General features: G+C 46.8%; 1 protein-coding gene and 1 long non-coding RNA gene across 2 annotated transcripts in view; one reads left to right on the top strand and one right to left on the bottom strand.

Moving 5' to 3' along the window:
- The window catches only part of Letm1 (leucine zipper and EF-hand containing transmembrane protein 1), a 40,791-nt gene extending 19,323 nt beyond the window's left edge, over positions 1-21,468 (top strand). Inside the window, exons 4-14 of the mRNA XM_031341010.1 lie at positions 966-1,109; positions 1,898-2,035; positions 2,725-2,928; positions 8,446-8,565; positions 12,615-12,746; positions 13,167-13,307; positions 13,860-13,994; positions 14,811-14,945; positions 15,699-15,886; positions 17,257-17,395; positions 18,637-21,468. Of these exons, the coding sequence (XP_031196870.1) occupies positions 966-1,109; positions 1,898-2,035; positions 2,725-2,928; positions 8,446-8,565; positions 12,615-12,746; positions 13,167-13,307; positions 13,860-13,994; positions 14,811-14,945; positions 15,699-15,886; positions 17,257-17,395; positions 18,637-18,786 (1,626 nt within the window). The 3' untranslated portion in view covers positions 18,787-21,468. The remainder of the gene's footprint in view (positions 1-965; positions 1,110-1,897; positions 2,036-2,724; positions 2,929-8,445; positions 8,566-12,614; positions 12,747-13,166; positions 13,308-13,859; positions 13,995-14,810; positions 14,946-15,698; positions 15,887-17,256; positions 17,396-18,636) is intronic.
- LOC116069965 lies at positions 12,189-13,270 on the bottom strand. Its single transcript, XR_004110232.1, has 2 exons — positions 13,000-13,270; positions 12,189-12,388 (listed from the first exon to the last, which is right to left on the bottom strand). It is a non-coding gene; the product is annotated as an uncharacterized LOC116069965 (long non-coding RNA).
- Positions 21,469-22,282: the final 814 nt, after the last annotated feature.

Raw genomic sequence — 22,282 nt, 5'->3', positions numbered from 1 at the left:
TTGACAAGTTATTATTGTGTAACCCAGGCTGGTTTTGAATTCAAAATCCTCTTGTTTGTCCCTCCCAAATGCCATCCTATCACTATGCCTGCCTTCCCAACCCAAATTTATTCTTTCATTTTTTTCCCCTTTGTTTGTTACTTAAGACAGAGTTTCTATGAAATTTCATTTTTTTTAAGATTTATTTTATTTATTTTTATGTGTATGAGTACACTGTAGCTGTACAGATTGCCGTGAGCCATCATGTATGTGGCTGTTGGGAATTGAACTCAGGACCTCTGCCAGCCCCGCTCACTCCAGCGTAATTCGCTGTAGCTTTCTTCAGACTCACCAGAAGAGGGCACACATATACATACAGGCAAAACACCCGTACACATAAAATTAAATAAATCTAAAAAACTTTTTAAATTAATTACTTATGAATAACTTGATATTTAAGTACAGGTATACATTGTATGACGTCCAGTTTTTTGTTTTGTGTTTTTGGTTCAGGGTCTTACTTCGTATGTAGCCCAGGCTGAATTTATAATCCTGCCTCAGATTTCTAAGTGTAAGGATTATAGGTGTGTGCTACCACTGTGCCTGGCACTGTCACCCTCTGTTTTAAATTATAGAGTGACTAAGGTACTAAAGAACAAAGGAATTGTAATTCTGCTTTTGTTGGTTTGGTTTGGTTTGGTTTGGTTTTGGTTTTAGTTTTTTAAGACCAGGTTCCTCTGTGTAGCCCTGGCTGTCCTGGAACTCACTCTGTAGACCACGCTGGCCTTGAACTCAGAAATGTGCCTGCCTCTGCCTCCCAAGTGCTGGGATTAAAGGCGTGTGCCACCACTGCCTGGCGAGAAAATGGGTTTCTGACGGTATCTGCCAAGAGCTTTCAAGTCACCTCACCCTGTAGCTCAGTTTGTAGTAAGGGTGGGAGAAATGCCCTGCCTGCTCTGTCGCTGCTCATGGCCACATCTCTGCAGTTTCTCCGGATCTGTGCAGACCTTTTCCGTCTAGTGCCCTTCCTGGTGTTCGTGGTGGTGCCCTTCATGGAGTTCCTGCTGCCTGTGGTTGTGAAGCTCTTCCCCAACATGCTGCCCTCCACATTTGAGACCCAGTCTATCAAGGTAAGGGCACTGGAACTTAGAGTATACTTGAATGAGTCTAGTCTGAGGACCGGGGAGATGGCAAAGCCAGTAAAGAGAGCACTTGCAGAAAAGAAAGCACAAGGTCTTGAACTTAAATCTCCGCAGCCATATAGAAACCAAGCAGGGTAGCCCCTGTGGCAAAATGTAAGGCGGAGACAGGACAATTCCCCAAAGATGGTGTGCCAGCTAGTCACAAACAACAAAGAAGAAACTTTGTCTCAAACAGATAAGGACCAAGGTATCCTTTGATCACACCCAGTGATCCACTCTCATATAACACACACACACACACACACACACACACACACACACACACACACACACACACACACACACACACACACACACACACACACACCAAATAGAAAGTGAGTTTAAAATTCTATCCAGACCTCCACACACTGTTTCATATGTGTCAACTGGTTCTTTTGGGAAGCAACAGCTGAGTCAAGTGATTGCATCAGACCAGATGGCCTCAGAGGCCCCAAAGCCTCTCTGCCTGGCCCCTTATGAACAAGGTTACCAACTTCTGCTACTGAGGTAGGGCTAGGGATTCACACAGACTTTTTTTAAGAACCATGAAATATTGAGTACATCTTATTACTTAGATTTTGTTCCTTGAGGGGTACGGTATGCGGGAGACTTATCTTGCGGTGGGCAGCAGTCAGAGCAGGCTTCGAGACTACTCTGTACGGTAGAGACAGGTAGTGATGGAATGCAGAGGGTCTGAGTAGGACTGGAGCATAACTTTCACTTTGTTCTCGTAGGAGGAAAGGCTGAAGAAGGAGCTTAGGGTGAAGCTGGAGCTAGCCAAGTTTCTCCAGGACACCATAGAGGAAATGGCCCTGAAGAACAAGGCAGCCAAAGGGAATGCCACCAAAGATTTCTCTGCATTTTTCCAGAAGGTGCAGTATTCCCCCCCCCCCCCCCCCCCCCCCCGCACCTCCCCTTCCCGTCAGATGATGATTTGAATGTCAAGCACTATGAAGCTTTTCTTCCCTCTTCCTTCCTTCTGCTGCCGCCACCACCACTACTTTTGCTTTTTCTCCTCTTCCTCCTCCTCCTCCTCCTTTTCCTCCTTTTCCTTCTTCCTTCCTCCTCCTTCCTCCTTTTCCTCCTCCTCTTCCTTCTTCTCCTTCTTTTCTTCCTCTTCCTCCTCTTTCTCCTCCTCCTCAGCAGACTCAAGCCCCTAGAACAGAGCTTAAGCTAACTGCCTACTCCCTGTGCTCAATCCCTCTCATGGGAGCTGTAGGTATGTACAGATGTGGCCTCTTCCTGCCAATAAGAAACAGGGGTGTGGCATGAGATCTCAGGTCACTGCCCCAGAACCCTGATGGAAAAAGAACAACAGAGCTGGTCCCACAGCTGGCACTCCCAGGCTCCTGGGAGACAGCAGCCTGGATGGTGCTACAGGTACTGATCCTCTGTATATGGTGCAGCCCAGGCTTCGGCTGCCTGAGGCTGACAGCTCCTGGGAGAGCTCTACATCCACTCTCTCTCTTGTTTCCTTCCAGCTGGGACCAGAGGTTTACTGTGGGGATAGGAGAATGCATAGTTTTTACCTACTGAATAATACTTGGGATTACTTCTGCAGATCCGGGAGACAGGGGAGCGACCCAGCAATGAGGAAATCATGCGTTTTTCCAAATTATTTGAGGATGAACTGACCCTGGATAACCTCACGAGGCCTCAGCTGGTAGCACTGTGCAAGCTGCTGGAACTTCAGTCCATTGGCACCAACAACTTCCTGCGTTTCCAGCTCACCATGCGCCTGAGGTCCATAAAGGCTGATGATAAGGTGAGTTGGGCCCCAGGTCACCCCTACTGGAGGGCACTGTTCAGGCCACTTGTCTTTGTGTCTTATTACCTTTTCTGTCTACAATGCTCTCTCTTCTCATTTTTCTTTTACATTTTCTTGTCATTCTTTTTTCTTACATAGCTCAGGCTGGCCTAGAACTCACTAAATGACCCAGGCTAGCCTCACGTTTTTTGGCCATCCTCCTGCCCCATGTTCTTGATTGCTGGGATTACAAGCATAAACCACCAGACCTTTGTTTTGTTTGTTTCCCCCTTGGAAGAACAGTCCTTAGGATTGAATTCAGACCCTCACATGCTGTGTGCGCACCCTAACTCCTGAGTTACATCCTCAACCCTCTTTTTAACCTTTTTAAGTTGTATTTTATATGTATGAAAATTTTGTCTGCATATATCTATGTGTACCATGTGTGTGCCTGGTCCCCAGAGATCAGAAGAAGGCATGAGATGGGAACTGGAGGGATGGAACTCATGCCTGTTGAGACACCTCTCCAGCCCTACTTGGTTTTCCTTTCTACATTTTTTTCTTTTTCCATTTTTCATGTGTGTGTGTAGTATTTATGTGTGTATGTATGTTTGCATGTGTCTGGGAAAGGCGAATGTTTGAATGGGTTCACATGCGTCTGGAACAAGGAAAATGTTAGGACTCATCCTTGATTATTCCTCCATCTTGCTCAGTACCGCAGGGTCTTCTAGTCATAATTCAACCACCGTGGCTGGGTATCGTGTAACCCAAGCTAACCACCAGTTCACTATGTAGCCAAGATTAGCATTTTACTCTTTTAAAACGGTTTTTTAAACATTTATTTATTTAGTATGTCTGTGTGTATACAGGCATAGGCATCATACATTGTGTGTGTGTAGTCAGCTATATTTGTGTGAGTCTGTTCTTTTAGTTCTGTCATGTTGGTCTCAGGGATCACACTCAGGTCTCTCAGCTTGGTGAGGAGTGTCATTCTGCTACCCTGGCCTTCAGCTCTTGTTCTTCTTGCTTCCACCTCATAAGTGCTCAGAGCTAGGAAAGCAGGCATGTCCCAGCACACTTAGCCCCAGCACTCCTTTGCTTTTTATTTTGGACAGAGTCTAAGTTACCAACCCAACCTTGAATTTTTAATCTTCCTGCCTCTGCCTCCCAAATCATGGAATTCATTGGTGGACTACCAGGCCTGGCGTGCCTGCCTGCATTCCCTCCTTCCTAATTTCTCTTCCCTGCCCTTCCCTCCCTTTCCCCCCCTCCCCTCCTCATCTGTCTGTCTGTCTGTCTGTCTGTATAAAGGGCTCTCTACTTAGCCTTGGCTATACTAGAATTTACTGTATACCAGGCTGACCTCAAAACTCACTGTGTAGACCAGGCTGGCCTTTAATTCATAGAGATCTACCTGCCTCTCCCTCTCAGGTGCTGAGATTAAAGGCATGTATCCCCATACCTGGCCCTTATTTTCTTTCCCAAACATACTAATCATAGTTCACATTCAGTGTCATAGGTTGGGGCATCTGGGGTCTTTGTCTTTGCTGTCTTTGGTTTTGTCTGCTTGCTTATTTTATCTTTCTGGAATACAGGACTGACTGTAGTGACAGATTCTTCTTTTAGGAAGGACTCACTTGGTGAGCAAACCCAAGGGTTAGCTACCTCCACTCTTGCCATGGTGGCCTTATGCTGGGAAGGTGTCAGGGAGCTAGCAAAGCGCTGGATTCTGTCCTCAGCAGGTAGTAAGGGTCCCTAGGGACAAGTGTCAGGCGGGGGCAGCCGAAGGCCTGTGGTATCACTGGGAGCTGTGTGGGAAGCAGTAACAATAACAAGGACCTTGTGCCCTAGCAGCCAGGGTGTCAGCAGAAGTGGGACAAGGGGTGCAGATGACCTGTAGTCACCCTGGACGTGTGTTTACCTTAGGGAGTCAGCCAGTGCAAAATGAGGAGTCTGTGTCCTCACTGGTTTTAAAATTCATCACTTAACTTGTGGGTTGGACCAAGTAGCAGTGTGTAGAGACGTCTCTGTGACTTGTCATAGCTGGGCAACATGGAACCTCGATGAGGAATGGGATAGAGAGCACAAGGAACTAACTGGTGCTATCTATGCCTGTGTTCCCTGTGGAGAAGCAGCCAGGGGATGGTTTTGACTGTAGGATATAAAATACAGAGATCAAGGTTTGTGTTCAGTTGAGAAAACCAGATAACAGAACGACTATGGCTGTTAGCTGCAAAATCATAACTGCAGCATCTGTAAAAGTGATCCCTACCCCACTCCAACATCTATAAAAGTGGTCCCTACCCCACCCTAGCATCTGTAAAAATGGTCCCCACCCCACCCCAGCATCTGTAAAAGTGGTTCCCAACCCAGCAGTGTCAGAGGAAGCCAGTGAGGCTGAAAGTAGAGTTCTATCCAGATTCTTCTGCTGTGTACCCATGTGTCTTAAGTTTGATTGAAAAATCACCTGTCGGGGCTGGTGAGATGACTACTGATAAGACACTTACTGTCTTTTTTATTTTTTTATTTACTACTATTATTATTTATATATTTTTGTTTGTTTGTTTGTTTTTGTTTTTCGAGACAGGGTTTCTCTGTGTAGCCCTGGCTGTCCTGGAATTTGCTCTGTAGACCAGATTGGCCTCAAACATAGAGATTCACTTGATTCACTTGTCTCTACCTGTCGGGATTAAAAGCAAGTGCCACCAACTCTGGGAGATTTTCAGTACCCTCTTCTGACTTCTTTGGGTACCAGGCACACATGTGGTATACATACATATGCAGGCAATCTTTGGGTACCAGGCACACATGTGGTATACATACATATGCAGGCAAAACACTCATACACATAAAATAAATAACTCTTTTCAATAAAGTTGAAAAGAAGAAAGGGAGAAAGAAAAGTCACGTGTCATACCAAGGGCCAGGAGGAGGGCGATAGGTGAAGAAAGGCAATGAGCAGAGAGATGCCAGTACTGAGAGGTAGGTGGGGAACTGGAGAGGTTTTGTTCTTTGTTTTGAGATTAGTAGTCTACCTCTGCTGTTCAAGCAAACATTAAACTCAGATTTCTATAACTACAGGCACACACCACTGCCCAAGCTTCTGATAGAAACCTAGTAAGCTGGAGGTGTGCAACACCTGTGATGTGATTCTCTGAGAGAAAATAGATAAGATGACCAGATCAGAAATGGGAGAAGTCAAAGGAAGATGAGCATCTGCCCATTGTTCCACTATGTAAACTGTGATGTGTGTACTATATTCCCAGAGCACTGCTATATTCCCAGACAATGCTGTACAAGCCAGAGGGGAACAGGCAAGAAAACCAACCAAAAATAGCTTTTGCATAATAAGTAAACTGGAAATGGCCCCATCTTACATGGAAACAGGTGAGCAGAATGATCCAGTCAGCCTGTGAGGGTTGCCCATCAGTCAAGAGCCACCTTGGATGACCACAGCAGCCAGATGTGTCTTTAGAAACTCTAGAGGTTCTTACTATGTGATTTCTGTGTTTCCACATGTGTGACAGCCATGGAAGTAAGTCATGGTGTGTACAAAAGGCAGCATAAGGGCTCCTCATTCAGGGGGCATGGTTCTGTCCTGTCTATGTGTGGATGTGTCTGGATATCTCAGAAAGTTTAATTCAAAAGATGGAGCAGTGGTGCAGTCAATAGCACAGTTGTACAGTTATAGGCATGGCGAGCTCAGGCATTGACAAGCACAAGGCAGCACCCAGTGTTTACCTTGTTTCTTCTCTCTCTCAGCCTATTGGCTTCCTCTGGGTCTCCAGGTCTCCTGTATTCCAAGTCAGGGTCACGATGACCTGTGTAAGCACAGACTGAAGCAAACCTCTTATGTATGAGGCCAAAGTGTTGTCCGGGTATTGGGCCTCTCCCTCAACACTGTGGACACTGAACTGCAGCCTTCTCTTGCTACTTTGCAGGCTATTCTTTCTTCAACCCTTTCAACCTCTTAGCACTAGGGAGGAGAGAAAAAAAAGGGTAGAGAGAAAAGGAAAGAGGTCTCTGAATAAAGTCAGAGATTGGAAAGGGAACGATATCATTAGACTACTTTCTGCTGATTAGTTCCTTGGGACAAGTTTGATCTTCATCAGAATATATAATTTTGCTCTTGCTCTCTCTTGCTCCTCTTTTGCTCTTGCTCTGCCTTCCTGCCCCTGCTCTGTCCTCTTGTCCCTTCCCGCTCTCTACACATGCTCATGGCCAGCCTCTACTTCCTTTCCCTTCCCTTTTCCCTTTTTTCCCTTCTTTTCGCTTCTTTTCCCTCCTCTTTCCTTCCCTCTTTCTCTGTCTCTATTACCCTGTTAACTCCCCTCCCCATGCCCTGAATAAACTCTATTCTATACTATTAAAAAAAAAAAAAAAGAATATCTAAGTTCTTCTTGTTTCTCCTCACACCACTACTTAACAAACCATGAGTAACAACAACCCTGCACCTCTTGGAGTCCTAACATTTATATAGCCTCTGAAAAGTCCTCAGAATTCCAAATGGCACACAGTTGCAGAAACTATGTGCAACTGGCAAAATCACACCCCTGCTAGAGCAGGAGGCAAATCATAGTCAGCTGCTGTGGACAGTCTGAAGCAGCTGAAGCAGCCATGTACCCCACACCTGGGATTAAAATGAAAACATTCTTATAATACTTCTGTGGTTTTTTAAAGAAACTAAAATTCCAGAATTGTCACTATGCTGAGCATTCTATGGCAGGTCCTGAGCAGGCAGTGCTGGGCTGGTTCTGCTGGCAGGACTGAGTTCTAGCACAGGAAGAAGTAGGTGTTCCCTGGCCTCTTCTCTAGGAGGTGCATACATGGGGGTGGCATGTTTGACATGTTCCATCTAGTCATTGTGTGCTTTCAAGGTCTTCTTCTTGTCTGGATGTCTCAAGTCACCTGAGACTCAGAACCTGGTCTGGAGACCCTATTTTTTTTTTGTCTGTCTGTTGCCAGGGATAGACCCTTAAGTCTCAAGGCACTGAGCTATACCTCAGCCAAACATATCAGGAAAATGGCTGCTGCTGCTTCTCCTCTGCCTCTCCTCCTTTTCCTCCTTCTCCTTTTTTTTTTTTTTTTTTTTGGTTTTTTAGAGACAGGGTTTCTCTAGCCTTGGCTGTCCTGGAACTCACTCTGTAGACCAGGCTGGCCTTAAACTCTGAAATCCTCCTGCCTGGGATTAAAGGTGTGCGCCACCACCACCTGGCTTTCCTTCATTTTTAATATTAAATGTATATGAGTGTTTTGCCTACATGTGTACATGAGTGCCTGGTGCCCATGGAGGTCAAAAGAGGGCATACAACCACCTGGAACTATAGTTACAGATGGTTGTGAGCTACCATGGGGTGCTGGGAACCAAATCCAAGGCCTCTGCAAGAGCAACAAGTGCTCTTAACTGATGAGCCATCTCTCCAGCCTCTGGAAAATGGTTTCTAATTCAATAGTTTTCCCCCAATTGTGTTAACATCAGTGTCATAGATCTGGGATGATCTTGCAAAGCAATAATTGGCTTACTTTCTCTTCCAGCTGATTTCTGAGGAAGGGGTGGACAGTCTGACTGTGAAGGAATTGCAGGCAGCATGTCGAGCACGAGGCATGCGGGCACTCGGTGTCACAGAAGACCGTCTAAAGGGCCAGCTGAAACAGGTGAGTGGCCTCGATGGCTGGTTGGAGCGGGTTCATAGCTTTTTCCTCTACTGGGAATTATCTGCCTTTGCTCCAGACCAGCACAGGCTTTTTGGTTTGTATGGGTTGGGGGTGGTCTTCAAACTAGAAAAGCCTCTGAAGTTGGGGTATGGCCTGAGTGAAGGAATTCTCAGCACAGGATAGGATATATACACATACACACAAACCTGCGTGTGGTGGCACATTTTGAGACAGAAGTATCAGAGTTTAAGGCTAACCTGAGCTTTAGAGTAAGACCCTGTCACAGAACAAACAGAGTAAAAGAAATGGGTGAGTTAAGAGACCACCTGCTTAACATGCACAGGCCCTGGATTGGATCTCTAGTGCCATATTAGCATGGTTGTACATATCTGTAACCCTGGCACGCAAGGTAGTCAAAAGCAAGAAAAGAAGATTTTGTTCATTTTTTTTTCTTTTGTTTTTGTTTTTGTTTTTTTGTTTTTTTGTTTTTGAGAAAGGGATTCTCTTTGTAGTCCTGGCTGTCCTGGAACTTGCTCTGTAAACCAGGCTGGGCTTGAACTCAGAGGTCCACCTGCCTCTTCTTCCTGAGTGCTGGAATTAAAGGGTTGCACCTTCACCACCCAGCAACAATCAGAAATGTAAGAACTTCTACAACTAAAAATCAAATTTCAGGCTACATTGCATCTACCTTCTCAGCTACCATGTGCCTGGCCTTCTCTGAGTAGGTGCTTGGTATGTGACACTGCACTCGGCCTCAGCTTGAGGGTCCTGATGTAGCAGTCCCTTGCAGATCTATGGCACTAGATAGCACTTACAACCTGTCATCTTTCACATCAGAATGCTTAATGGATGTGACCTGTGAGCCTGGTCTTCCTCCTAAATCAGCCTCACGCCTTAGTGCCCTTGGCAGTTGTTCACCTGCCACTGTCCCATGTACTGGCCACGCATGTAAAATGAATAGATACCCACTTTCCACTTAACATATTTCTGTGGCCCTTTCTTATCATTTGTCTTCCAAAAGCTTCTTCACTACATGGATTCTCAGCACACACCAAGGCTGTGCTTTTTGGTGAATCGGGGATCCAAGGTTGTGGTCATGCTTGCTTCTGCCTTCCCGCTGCTGCTGCTGCTGCTGCTGCTGCTGCTGCTGCTGCTGCTGCTGCTGCTGCTCAGCCTTCTCACACAGTCTTAGCATTGCTTCTTTTTTTGGTTTTTCAAGACAAGGTTTCTCTGTGTAGACATGGCTATCCCAGAACTCCCATCTGTAGATTGGACTGGTCTCTAACTCAAAGATCTGCCTGCCTCTGCGTCCTGAGTGCTGGGATTAAAGAAGTGTCATCACGCTTGGCTCCTATTTTTGTTTTGTTTTGTTTTGTTTTTTAAATATCAAAGGTTCAAAGATACTTTATTCTCAGACTTGGATTGTTTGTTTGTTTGTTTGTTTAAAGATTTATTTATTTATTTATTTATTATATGTAAGTACACTGTAGCTGTCTTCAGAGACCCCAGAAGAGGGTGTCAGATCTCATTACAGATGGTTGTAAGCCACCATGTGGTTGCTGGGATTTGAACTCAGGACCTCTGGAAGAGCAGTCAGTGCTCTTATCTCTCCGCTGAGCCATCTCTCCAGCCCTGTTTGTTTATTCTTTAATCCTTTTTAACAGTCAGGTCTTCATCCCCCTCCTGGTCCACCCACTGACGGCTTCCCATCCCATACCTCCTTGCTGCCCCCCAGGAGGATGTCCCCACCCTCCCACCCCAACCCCACCAGACCCCCCCACTCCCTGGGGCTTCAAGTCTCTCAAGAGTTAGGTGGAGCCCGGCAGTGGTGGAGAACACCTTTAATCCCAGTACTTGGAAGCAGAGGCAGGCAGATTTCTGAGTTCGAGGCCTGGTCAACAGAGTGAGTTCCAGGACAGCCAGGGCTATACAGAGAAACCCTGTCACGAAAAACCAAAATCAAAAACAAAAAAAAAAAAGAGAGAGAGAGAGAGAGATAAAGTTAGGTGAATCTTCTCTCACTATTTATTATTCTTATGTGTATGATTATTTTGCCTGCATTGCCTGCATCTATGATTATGCATCATATGCATTCCCATGTCCTTGGAAGTTAAGAGAAGGTGTTGAGTCCCCTGGAGCTAGAGTTACAGACAATTGTAACCATCCATGTAGGTGCAGGGAACAGAACCTTGGTCCTCTACCAGAACAAGTGCTCTTAACAAACGGAACTATTTCTCTGGCCCTCCTCATCTATTGCCCTGTGTGTGGACAAAACTTAACAGCCTTTTCTGTCCACTTGAGAGGTTATCTTGGTGTCAGTGGAATACCCTGATAGGCATGAGCTCATGCAGACCTGCACATAGTGTGAACTCATTTTATGTTCTTATGTGGAAGTCAGAGGACAGCTGCAGAAATCCGTTCTCTCGTGCCACCTTTGGGATCTAGACTTCAATCTCAAACAAATGTATCAAGCCAGGTATGGTTGTGCCTTAATCCCAGCGCTCAGAAGGCAGAGGCAGGCTGGTCTCTCAGTTAAAGGGCAGACAGGGCTACACAGAGAAACCCTATCTTGTCGTGGGAGTGGGGGTGGAACTGCTCTACTTGCTGTATCATCTCCTCGGCCTCCATCTTGTTTTCACACAGTATTGGAGATTTAGCCAAAGCCTGCACATATGCTAGGGCAACACTTCGCCATTGAGCCACAGCCTCTGCCCTCTAAAGATTTTGTTTCTTTGTTGTATGAAATCAGATTCACTGTGTAGCCGTAGCTGACCTAGAACTTGCTGTGTGGACTAGGCCAGTCTTGAATCACAGATTCATTCACCTATGCCCCTGCCTCCTAAAGTGCTAAGATCAAAGGTGTAAGCCACCACATCAGCCTGCCCTCCAAAATTCAAAAAAGAAAGTGGGAGCATTCTTTTAGGCAAGGTCTCATACTATTTGGCCCAGGCTGGCCTCAAATTTTTGGGTATCCTTTTGCCTCAGCATTTCTAAAATGACTTTTATTTCTATCCAAAGACATGGGGCAGTAAGACAGCTCCAGGAGTAAAGGTGCTCCACGTTTGACAACCTGAGTTCCTTTCCAGAACCCATGTAATAGAAGAGAAGAGTGACTCCCAAATGTCATTCCCAGAGTTCAGCTCGTATGCCTCTGTGGCATGTGCTGCCACCCCTTTCCAAATAAATAGACGTAAAGTGAATGAATAAGTTACAAGTAGTAATAGGTACCATCGAATGTGTATGTGTATCGTACCCTAGGCCTGTTTTTACTTTTTTTTTTTTTTTTGGTTTTTCGAGACAGAGTTTCTCTGTATAGCCCTGGCTGTCCTGGAACTCACTATGTAGACCAGGCTGGCCTCGAACTCAGAAATCCGCCTGCCTCTGCCTCCCAAGTGCTGGGATTAAAGGCGTGCGCCACCACCGCCCGGCGGCTGTTTTTACTTTTGAGTGCCTAGGCTGCCGTAGATTGTGTGATCCTCCTGCCTCAGTTAGGGCAGGGATTACAGGTAAGCACCACCATTCCTGGGCCAGTATACCAATCTGTTTTTAAGCTCAAAGCACACTGGCCATTCTCAAGGCCCCAGTTTACTAAGGGTATGAATGTGTTTACTTTATATATTTTGGGTATATTTTTAATATTTATTTTATTTGTATGGGTATTTGAATGCATGTTTGTATACCTCATGCATGCAAGTGCCTATGGAGACCAGAAGAGTGTGTCAGGTCTCCAGTAACTGGAGTTAGAAAGAGTTGTGAGCAGCCATGTGAATGTTAGGAACTGAATCGAAGTCCTCTGCAGAAGCAGCCAGTGCTTTTCCATCCCCTGAAAGATATTTTTGAAATATCATCTTTAGGAAATGCATTTTAGTGACTTAATGAACCTATTTGCTCCAGTCATGTTTGCTTGTGGAACCCAGACTCTGTATCTCTCAACTACACAGACCCCACAAAGGAAACTGAGGGATGGGCGTCCATCACCGTGCAGGAGAGGCACTGGGGCTGTAGGTTAGGCAAGAATAGCATGCCCAGTGACTGTGCTTTGCTTCCAGTGGCTAGACTTACACCTGCATCATGAGATCCCCACATCATTGCTCATACTGTCCCGGGCCATGTACCTCCCAGACACCCTCTCACCTGCTGACCAGCTGAAGTCCACCTTGCAGACCCTTCCAGAAATTGTGGTATGTATTGTCAGAAGACCCTTTTGACTCTTTATCTCTGTGGGCTTGGGATGGGCCCTCACCTCCACAGCTGTGGGAGCTCTTCAAAGAGCCCTTGGTCTTCCTATCTTCTTCATCAGTTTCCTGGTTTGTCTCCCTGCCCAGCCCCCTATCTAGCACAGTAGTGCCAAGGTGGCAAATCTGAATTGATGCATTACTCTTAATTTTTTCTCTTATGCTTTAACTCACAGTCCCCTATGGATGGGGAACTTACCCTTAGAAGCCTTAGACCCTCTAAACACACGAGGCAGCTTGCCGTTGTGTACTCTGTTGTTTTGTAGGAAGCCTGGGTGGTAACATTGCTCAGAGAGGTAAGGACACTTCAGATCTGGTGCCTCAGGCTCAGTGCAGTTACCTTCTTCTTTCTCCTTTCTTCTGAAGGCAAAGGAGGCTCAGGTAAAAGCGGCAGAAGTGGAAGGCGAACAGATAGACAACAAGGCGAAGCTGGAGGCCACACTGCAAGAAGAGGCCGCCATCCAGCAAGAACACCTGGAAGAACTAAAGAGAGCTGCAGAGGCTGTGGTGAGCAGCCTGCACTGAGTGATAGACACTCTGTCGGACCCAAAGCTGTCCCAGCCAAGTTCCTTAGAGCCTGTCTTATATCTGTGTTTGTGGCTCACTGGTCACCTTTAGCATAGGAAGGGCCAGCTTAGCAACCAAGCAGGAGTCACTGAGGGACCCACCTCCTCAGGGTTGTTTTACTGCCAGTTGCTGACTCCCCATGACTGTGCTCACCTCTTGGCTTCTGTAGCCTGCGAAGCTGCAGAAAGCTATAATGTTACTGGAGCTTGGAGTTGGCTGGGTTATTCATGCACATCCCTTCACCTATAACATGCACATCCCTTCACCTATCTCAGTCCCCAGGGTGAAGCAACATGCTGTGACTGAATCTGTTGAGGTGGCCTCAAGTGGCTGGCTCATCGTGGGTTGAGGGGGTTACTGCTGTTAAATAGTGATCAGTCGGTCTCCCTGCCACTGCAGAGTATTCCAAGTGTGACCTGTCAGGGCGACATTCTGAGTGTGGAACCAAAGCCAGGTGACCAAGGTGACAGTATGATACTGCTTACATTTCAGAAGGACATTCAGCCAGAAGTAGTAGAAGCCACTGTCCCTGAGAGGCCAGTGGCCGAGCTTGAGCCCAAGATGGTTGATGTGATCCTGCCCTCAGAGGTACTGAAGGATACGGCACCTGTACTGGAAGGTTTGAAGGTGAGCTACATGTCCAGGAGAGGAGGGGCACCACCTACTCTTCCAAAAGACCTAGATTTGATTCTCAGCACTCACATGGCAGCACCCAACTGTCTATAACTCAAGTCCAGGGGACCAATGCCCACTTCTCTAGTCTCCTCAGGAAAAAGGCAGACATGTGGTACATACACATACTCACAAACAATCTTTAAAAATGTAAGATGGGGCTGAGGATGTGGTTCCATTAGGTGCTTACATAGCATGCTCTTTACATAGCATGCTCAGGGACATAGGCTCAGTGCCCAGTGCTACAACACAAGAGAAATATGGGCCTCCATCCAGTGTTAGTGAGGATGTGGAGGGCCTGGGTCACTTTGGAAATCACTTTAATGGTTTTCTAAAGCAGCAGACTTATACCCTATGATCAGCTGCCCTACCTATACACAGACATTCACAGCAGCTGTCATTGTAGTAACTGAAAGCCACTAAGAAGGAGAAGGCTGTCCAGATTAAATACTTTACCATTAGACATCAAAATAGGTGATTTGATGAAAACAAGCAGAACTGGTAATCTGTCTCCTATAGAGTTCTAGAAAACAAAGGCTATGCCGTAGAGCAAAAAGCAGGTCAGTCTCTCCTGGGGATGGAATCCTGGAGAATACAAGGAAGCATTTGGGGATAGCCAGCATAGCTCAGAGCTCAGTTGCAACTCCCTTGAGGCTGTTGTCAAGTGCTTTGTCTGTGTGGTGTGAACAGAACGGCTTCCAGCATTTAGGGGATAGCAGAAGCTGTTTGTTCCCTGGACTTAGGTTTATCTACTTACTCATTTCTTTCCAGGGAGAAGAGATTACCAAGGAGGAAATTGACATCCTCAGTGACGCCTGCTCTAAGCTACAGGAGCAGAAGAAGTCCCTGATCAAGGAGAAGGAGGAGCTGGAGCTACTGAAAGAGGATGTCCAGGACTACAGTGAGGTGGGTATTTGCGGTTTGGGGATACGGGCTGTGTAGGAGATGCGACCCATGTTGCTGCTGAGTAGATGGAGATGGCTATCAGAGCCCAGGTGTCATGGGAACAGCTTAGTCACTTAATGCTTGAAATCGTACTTACTTTCTCGTTCAGGGCTCTCCACAGTACTTCTCTTTTTATCTAATGATTGTCCCTCCCTCCTTTTCTTTCTCTCATAGTGCTAGATAAGTGCTGTTCCACTAACTACATCCTCAGCACCAACAGTCACTGCGTTCTACTCTGAGATAACAATACCATTATCCCCACTCTGCTGAAAAAGTAATGATTTAGAGATTGTTGCTAAAAGTCAATTTCTACTTCTCATCTTCCCTGTGGTAGTCCCCTCTGGCTAGGTGGCTTGTCCACCAGACAAGGCGGTACCTCATGCCGCCCCTACACCCACCCACTCCTCTCCTCTCTCTTAGCCCTGTGACCTCTGACCCAGTAAGGAAGGTGGTGCTAACTACAAAGAAAGTTGAAATTCAGAATAGATTTTAAAAGTTTGAACTTACAAAAATAAATCAATAAGAATAAATTTGCATGAGAGAAATAAGATTCTCCAATTTCTAAGGCTGAATTTAGGTCTTTGGTTGATTTCTGTTTTGTGGAACTGGGGATAGAACACAGGACCTTGTACCACTGAACACAAATGACTTAATTTTTCAGTTCAAATTAATGTAGAGCCCTCCCTCTTTTTTGGGATAAACTTTTTAAATTAGGACTTACAGGAGATCAAGAAGGAACTTTCAAAGACAGGTGATGAGAAGTACATAGAAGAATCTAAAGCTAGCAAGAGGCTGTCAAAGCGAGTACAGCAGATGATTGGGCAGATCGATGGCCTGATCGCACAACTGGAGACCACTCAACAGAATGGCAAGCTGGGCCCCAGTGAGAGCTCTCCAACAGGGTAAGCGAGCCTCTAATCCCAAAGTATCTCTCTTTGGCCTCTACCTGTCCACCTCACCTAGAGCCCAGGGGCAGCCAGGATAACAAGAGGCCTTTGCTGTCATTCTCCTCACTTCACAGCTGTTTCTGTGTCTCCATGTTTGTTTTACTTAGGGAGATCAGAGCTATCTCCCCTGACTTCTCATCCTTTTGAGCTTTAGTCTTTGGTTTTTTTGTTTTTTGGTTTGGTTTTTGGTTTTTGGTTTTTGGTTTTTCGAGACAGGGTTTCTCTGTGTAGCCCTGGCTGTCCTGGAACTCACTCTGTAGACCAGGCTGGCCTTGAACTCAGAAATCCTCCTGCCTCTGCCTCCCAAGTGCTAGGATTAAAGGCGTGCACCACCACTGCCTGGCTTGAGCTTTAGTCTTAGCCACACATGGCTCCTGGTTCTTCAAACTGTCAGGCTCTCCTGCTTCCTCCCTTTTCTAACCCTGGTATGACACCATTGTGGACAGTCGGCCTTCCTGAGTAGACACCAGCAAACAGTGAGACACTCCATGCTTTTGAGACCCAGCTCTGAGTGGACTTGCCACACGTCCCAACTATAGACTCTACAGTGAAGGCAGGTGGCTACAGCTGGGCTCAGCTTCTACTCTAGGTCCTTGAATTGGTTGCTGGAGGCCTGGAAGACATGGTGCTCCCCACTGTGGGGATATGTACATGTGTGTGGTGCCCATGGAGCCCAAAAGAAAGTGTCAGATCCCCTGGAGCTGGAATTATAGACAATTGTATGCCACCCAATATGGGTTCTGGGAACTGAACTCAAGTCCTCTGCAAGTGCAATAATTGCTTTTAACTAACCACTGAGCCATCTCTCCAGCCTCAAGATTTTTTTTCAGTTTTATGTGTATGTGTGCGTGTGTGTGTATGTGGTATTCATGAGCATGTGTGTGAGTGTGGTATTTGCATATGTTCTATATATATGTGTGTGTGTGCTGGTATACATGCTTATGTGCACATGGAGGCTGTCAGCCTACAAGCCCATGATCTTACAATGCCTGCCCCCACCCAATAGCACTGCGTTTATAGATACATGTGTGACCACTACCAGCTTTTTACATGGGTTCTAAGGATTTGAACTCAGGTCCTCATGTAATAAGAACACTGACAGCCGCTAAGCAACCTCCTCAGCATCCAAGGATGCTTTCTGTAAGTGTCCATGCTAGTCTTGCATCTTGAAGGGAAAGCAGCTTAGATCTCACTGTGGGAGAAGCCATGCTGATATTTCTAGTTCATGCATGGCTCCAGGATCAGAGTTTATGGGAAGAGCTGTGGGTAGGTAAGGCATGAGACCAAGCACCTGGCCAATCTCACATGCAGCCTGCACTCCCCAGGGAGAGTGTCATCAGCATCAGTGAGCTCATCAGCGCCATGAAGCAAATCAAGCACATTCCAGAACACAAGCTGATCAGTTTGACTTCCGCCCTGGATGAAAATAAGGATGGCAATATCAACATCGATGACCTTGTTAAGGTGGGTCAGTGCAGACTGAGCCAGGCTGGCCCGGCTGCTTTCCTGTTTTAGGGCCCAGGGGTTTGTGGATGGGCTGCTTCTTCAGAGCTTTAAGACGATCAGGAGGGGTCTGGAGAACCAATGGCTCAGTCATTGGTTACGTGTACTAGCTGCTCTTCCAAAGGGATGAGGTTCAGTTCCTACCCCCACATGGCAGCTCACAACAGTCTGTAACTCCAGCTCCAGAGGATCTGACACTTTCACAGACATGCATATGGGCAAGACACCAGTGTACATAATAAAAATCAATAAATCCTTTCGAAAAGAAGACTATTGGGAGGTCAGGTTTGCAAGCCCAGGTGTCTTAGCCCTTTGCTCTCATTTGAAATCACACTGGAATTAAGAAGTTACTAAAGTCTCAGACACACTGATGAGATAAGAAAATGCCTCCTGGCCTGCTGGAGGTGCGCTCCAGCATACCGCCGTGGACTGTTTCCACATGTATGGTAGAACCTTGCATCCTTATTAGATCTGAGGAACAGGGTAAACATCTCTGCCAGGACCCCTTTTGGGGCCACTGTGACCTGAGAGACACTGAGTAGATAGAGCTTGTATAGGGGTAGAGTGGAAAAGAAAGAGAAGGCTAAGCTCCAGGTATGTCAGCCCACAAGACCTGAGTCAAGATCCAGTCTCTAGGGGAAACCTGGATTCCAGCCTGCTAGTTATCATGAACCTACTTAAATTATAAGCTATGGTTTTGAGGAGAAAAAATTTGCCACTGTCATCATGGTTCTCACTACACCTGGCAAGTTTGTGATTTTTCTATATATAGCCAGAAATATTGGTTAATTTCCTTTAGTTCCATTTTAAAACAGGCACTATCAGACATACATGCTGAACATTTTTCATGTTCTCCTCTCAATCTACATGGCAAGAGCAGATGTACCCCAATGCCCACCCTTGCTGTACCAGGGAAGCCATGTTCAGGGCAGGCCCTAGGTTCCTAGTAGTGTGGCAGGGCCATGCTGGCTGGGATAGGAAACTGAAGCCACACCCTCATTGTGAAGTCTGTGGCCCTTGGAGGTCTGAGACTTGAGTGCCAGAGCAGCAGGAGGAACCCAGCTACCTGTAGCATGCAGTAAAATGGCAGGTACCCAGCTTAGAGGATGGCTCAGGAGGAGTCAGGTGCTGTCTCCCAGAGTCTAGGGTCAGCAGATGAATGCATGGTGGAGCACCTCAGTCTCTCTCCTCTGTGTGTGTAGGTAATCGACTTGGTAAACAAAGAAGATATTCAGATCTCTACCAGCCAGGTAGCCGAAATTGTCGCCACACTAGAGAAGGAAGAAAAGGTGGAAGAGAAAGAAAAGGCCAAGGAGAAGGCTGAGAAAGAGGCTGCAGAAGTGAAGAATTAGAGCCACCGGCTTCCAGCCCACAAGGTCTGCCTTCATCGTGCTACGCCAACCACGGTGGCATGACAAACAAGAGTGATTGCTTTGAGGTGATTCTTAGTGGCAAATCTAGTATTTTGTCTGGAATAAATCAGAAACTTCCACAATGAAGCCAATTTTAATTTTCATCATTCCACGAAGATTCAGTCCAGCTGGAGCCAGAAAGGGTGGCTGTGTCTGGACTTGTGCCATGGTATGGTACTAAACAGCCCTAACCTGTGGGTTAAGGTACAGCTGCCAATAGGGTCATAGCCCCACGCTGACCTCTAGCTTCAGTGATGGCTCTGGCCAGGCTTGGTAGGAAGGCATATTTCTGTATGTGTCCTTACTGGATTTCCGTCCTGTGAGAGCAGAGTGAGAACCAACTGGACCCCAACACCTGTGTGGAGCCAAGAGGATGTTCCTGTGTGTCCTCATAGGCCTTGGGATAGGAGTTAGACACAAGTGCAGGCCGCTCTGCTCTGAAGACACTGCTGTCAGCCTGAGGGACTGAGATTCCTAAATGCCAGTGTTCATAGATCTGTTTGCTCATGCCTCCACAATTGTCTTTACCACAGGTCCCTGACAGCAGTGTCTGTGTCCTGTGTGAATTCCGAGGCATGTTGACTAGAGCTCAGTTCACCACTGATGTCCACTTAATAATTCTTTAACTGACTGGTACTGAATTTTCATACATGACCGTCCACCTAATTCATGAGTAATTCCTAATATAGTGGGTGACACACATTGAAGAAGCCTTTGAAAATGAAATCTTTTCTGTTGGGCATCCACATTGCTGAGCAGACCTGGGGAATAGAACTGACATCTGCAACTTGAATATACCTGAAGCTTTGTGTGGCTTGTCACATGGGAATCAATGTGTGTTTATAGGCTCAAGGCTCCAGCTTCTTTAGCACAAATGCTCGTGGCTGTGCTCCAGCCACCTAGGAGTGAGGAAGTTGTCCTGTGATGCTGCGGAGCTCTCAGGATGGGGATCCCTGCCCACCGACTCACTGGCAGCACCCCTCTGAGTGGACAGTCTAGAGCACTTTGCTGAGTGGCCAGCAGCCTTTCTCATTTGGAAATGGCTCCTTGGACAGGCCAGGGCTGGGTGTCCTGTGGCCTCACCCCAGCCTTGGAGCTCAGAGGGAGGAAGATGATAAGTTCAGCTTGGGCTACTTAGCACTCCCTGTCTAGGAAAAAAAAATTCCTTGACCCCAGATAGCATTTGGAACATGTATAGAGAAGCAGCAAGCAGAATGAGACTTTCTTTCTTAACTGTTAAAGGGAGCATATTCTGCTAAGCAGGGATAAGATGATTCTTGTGTGTAAACCTGTGCAGAGTAACAGAGGAAGGAGCCTAATGGCTCCATGGTCACATCTGAATCCTGGTGTCCCTATGAGGACAAGATTATGGTTGCCAAGTATGTTCCCACAGCAGAGGGTATCTCCTGTGACCAGCACTCTGGAGCCTGTCCTGTGTCTGCCATCTTCTTCATCCTTTATTGTATTACTGAGCACTGTCAGTGGCCTGTGCTGGCTGCTGCTGCCTCAGGAATTCCCTGCTGTCCCTCTAATCTCCACTCTGGACTCAGTCCTCACAAGTCACACCATCACTCCACTGCAGGACCTTTAGCAAACACACGTGCTAGGAGGTATACCAGTAGATGCTTGGTTTTTGGAGTTGTCCCCACGTCTGTTTGCTTCACTGACCTTATGTAGTACAGCTGGGTCAGGGTTAGAAATACCAGATCCACCAGGCAGTAATGGCAGTGTACACCTTTAATCCCAGCACTTGGAAGGTAAAGGCAGGTGGACAGCCAGAGCCACACAGAGAAACCCTGTCTTGAACCACTACCACCACCACCACCCTCTAAAAAAAAGGGTGGGGGGAGATCCAGGACTGAGCATCTGAAAGCTGTGTTTCAGCCGTCCTAACTGCCTGCACCTCAGCATTTGCCCAGGGCACATGTTCAGGCGCCGAGATGTCTGCACCTCTTAAATTAAGGTTTCAACCCAGGAGTCTGGTGTTTCCCCTCTCCACTCCGAACCACCTTCCCACACAGGATCTGGGAAGCTGGCACCTAAATTCCAGGCTCCTTTTGGACTATTAACATCTTAAATGTGAAGAGTGCCACGCAGTTCTTAAAAGCCATTCTCATGGTCTTGGGCTGTGCCTCCTAGGACCATGGTAGGGGAGCAAGTTCTGTACTCTCTTGTCTTCCAGGGGTCCCAGAGCCTCCAGCTAAATCATGCATAGACATCTTCCATGTTCATATAACAGCGCAAAGTGATACTTGTGAACCCTGAGCAATCTTTTCAAGGAATTGAGTGGAAACTCAGACCACCTTGAGCTCTAATGATTGTGTTGTGGCTACTAGGTGTATTCAGATTTTAGTGGGTCTTGACCCTCCCCTCAGCCCCTAGGTGAGTGCCAGCTCACATTTGGCGGCTCAGGCCTTGGTTCCAGGCTCATGACTTGTGGGAGCTATCTGAGGAAGACCATGTATACTCATCTTGTGCTACAGCCCTGTTTTGTAGAAGCTGACAAGGAAGGACTTTAGACTCTAGGCCAACCCAGGGCCCTGTGGGGCTAGCAGGCTGCATGATGTTTTCTAAACACCTTGATGTAAGGAATTGACTGAATAAAGTGCCACTGATGACTTGTCTGCTGTATAATGGTGTGTCCAGGTTGGGAGTTCCCACACCTAACCAGGTTCTCCTGCCAACGCTCAGACAACTACAGACTATCACCTTATGGCCCAACGTTTTCTTCTCATGAGCTGCACAGGGTGGGCAGGAGTTAGGACCTTGGCTGAGGAATCCCAGGGATATGTGGTCTGTGCCCACACGAAGTCTACTGCTCAGTCCAGGGACAGGATCCAGCCACGGGGATGTGTGGGGGACAGTGGGCCTGGTGGAGGCACTTCCCCAAGCCCCACCTTGGTGCTTGCTTTGGGACTTTAGCTAGGAGGAGGGTTGGGGTGTTAGGATAAAGTTATAGTATTTATCTTCTGAGCTCATCAGTGATTGCTGCCCAGGACACCAGAATGTAGTGTGTGGCCTCCCATAGCCATTCTTGGTGTCTTCTAGAATGCTTGGGTGAGGTCACATTAGTCCCCCGGCTCAAGAAGTACAAGTCTCAGAGCAAGGGTAGGAACTGTTTGTTGGTAAGGAAGGATAGCCATTGAAAGGGCACAGAACACCCACTGGCTGTATTGACAAAGCACACGCTCAGATGAGGTAACCTACATGGTAAATTCAAGTCCTGTCCCCAAGTGATTCGGGGGCAGTCTTGTGTCCCAGGGAGTAGGGGTGTGATTGTGCCCGAGTCTCACTGGAAAAATAGGACATCTGACACACAACTGGTTTCTTCCCTTCGTGGGAAGGTAATTTTTTTAATTTTATGTTTTGCCTGCAAGTATGTATGTGTACGTCCAGTGCCCACAGTTTAGAAGGTTGTATATATCCCCTAAAACTG

The sequence above is a fragment of the Mastomys coucha genome, unplaced genomic scaffold, assembly GCF_008632895.1.
Source record: "Mastomys coucha isolate ucsf_1 unplaced genomic scaffold, UCSF_Mcou_1 pScaffold22, whole genome shotgun sequence".
Lineage (NCBI taxonomy): Eukaryota > Metazoa > Chordata > Mammalia > Rodentia > Muridae > Mastomys > Mastomys coucha.
The sequence above is the reverse complement of the archived record's forward strand: the minus strand, read 5'-3'. Positions and strand labels throughout refer to the sequence as shown.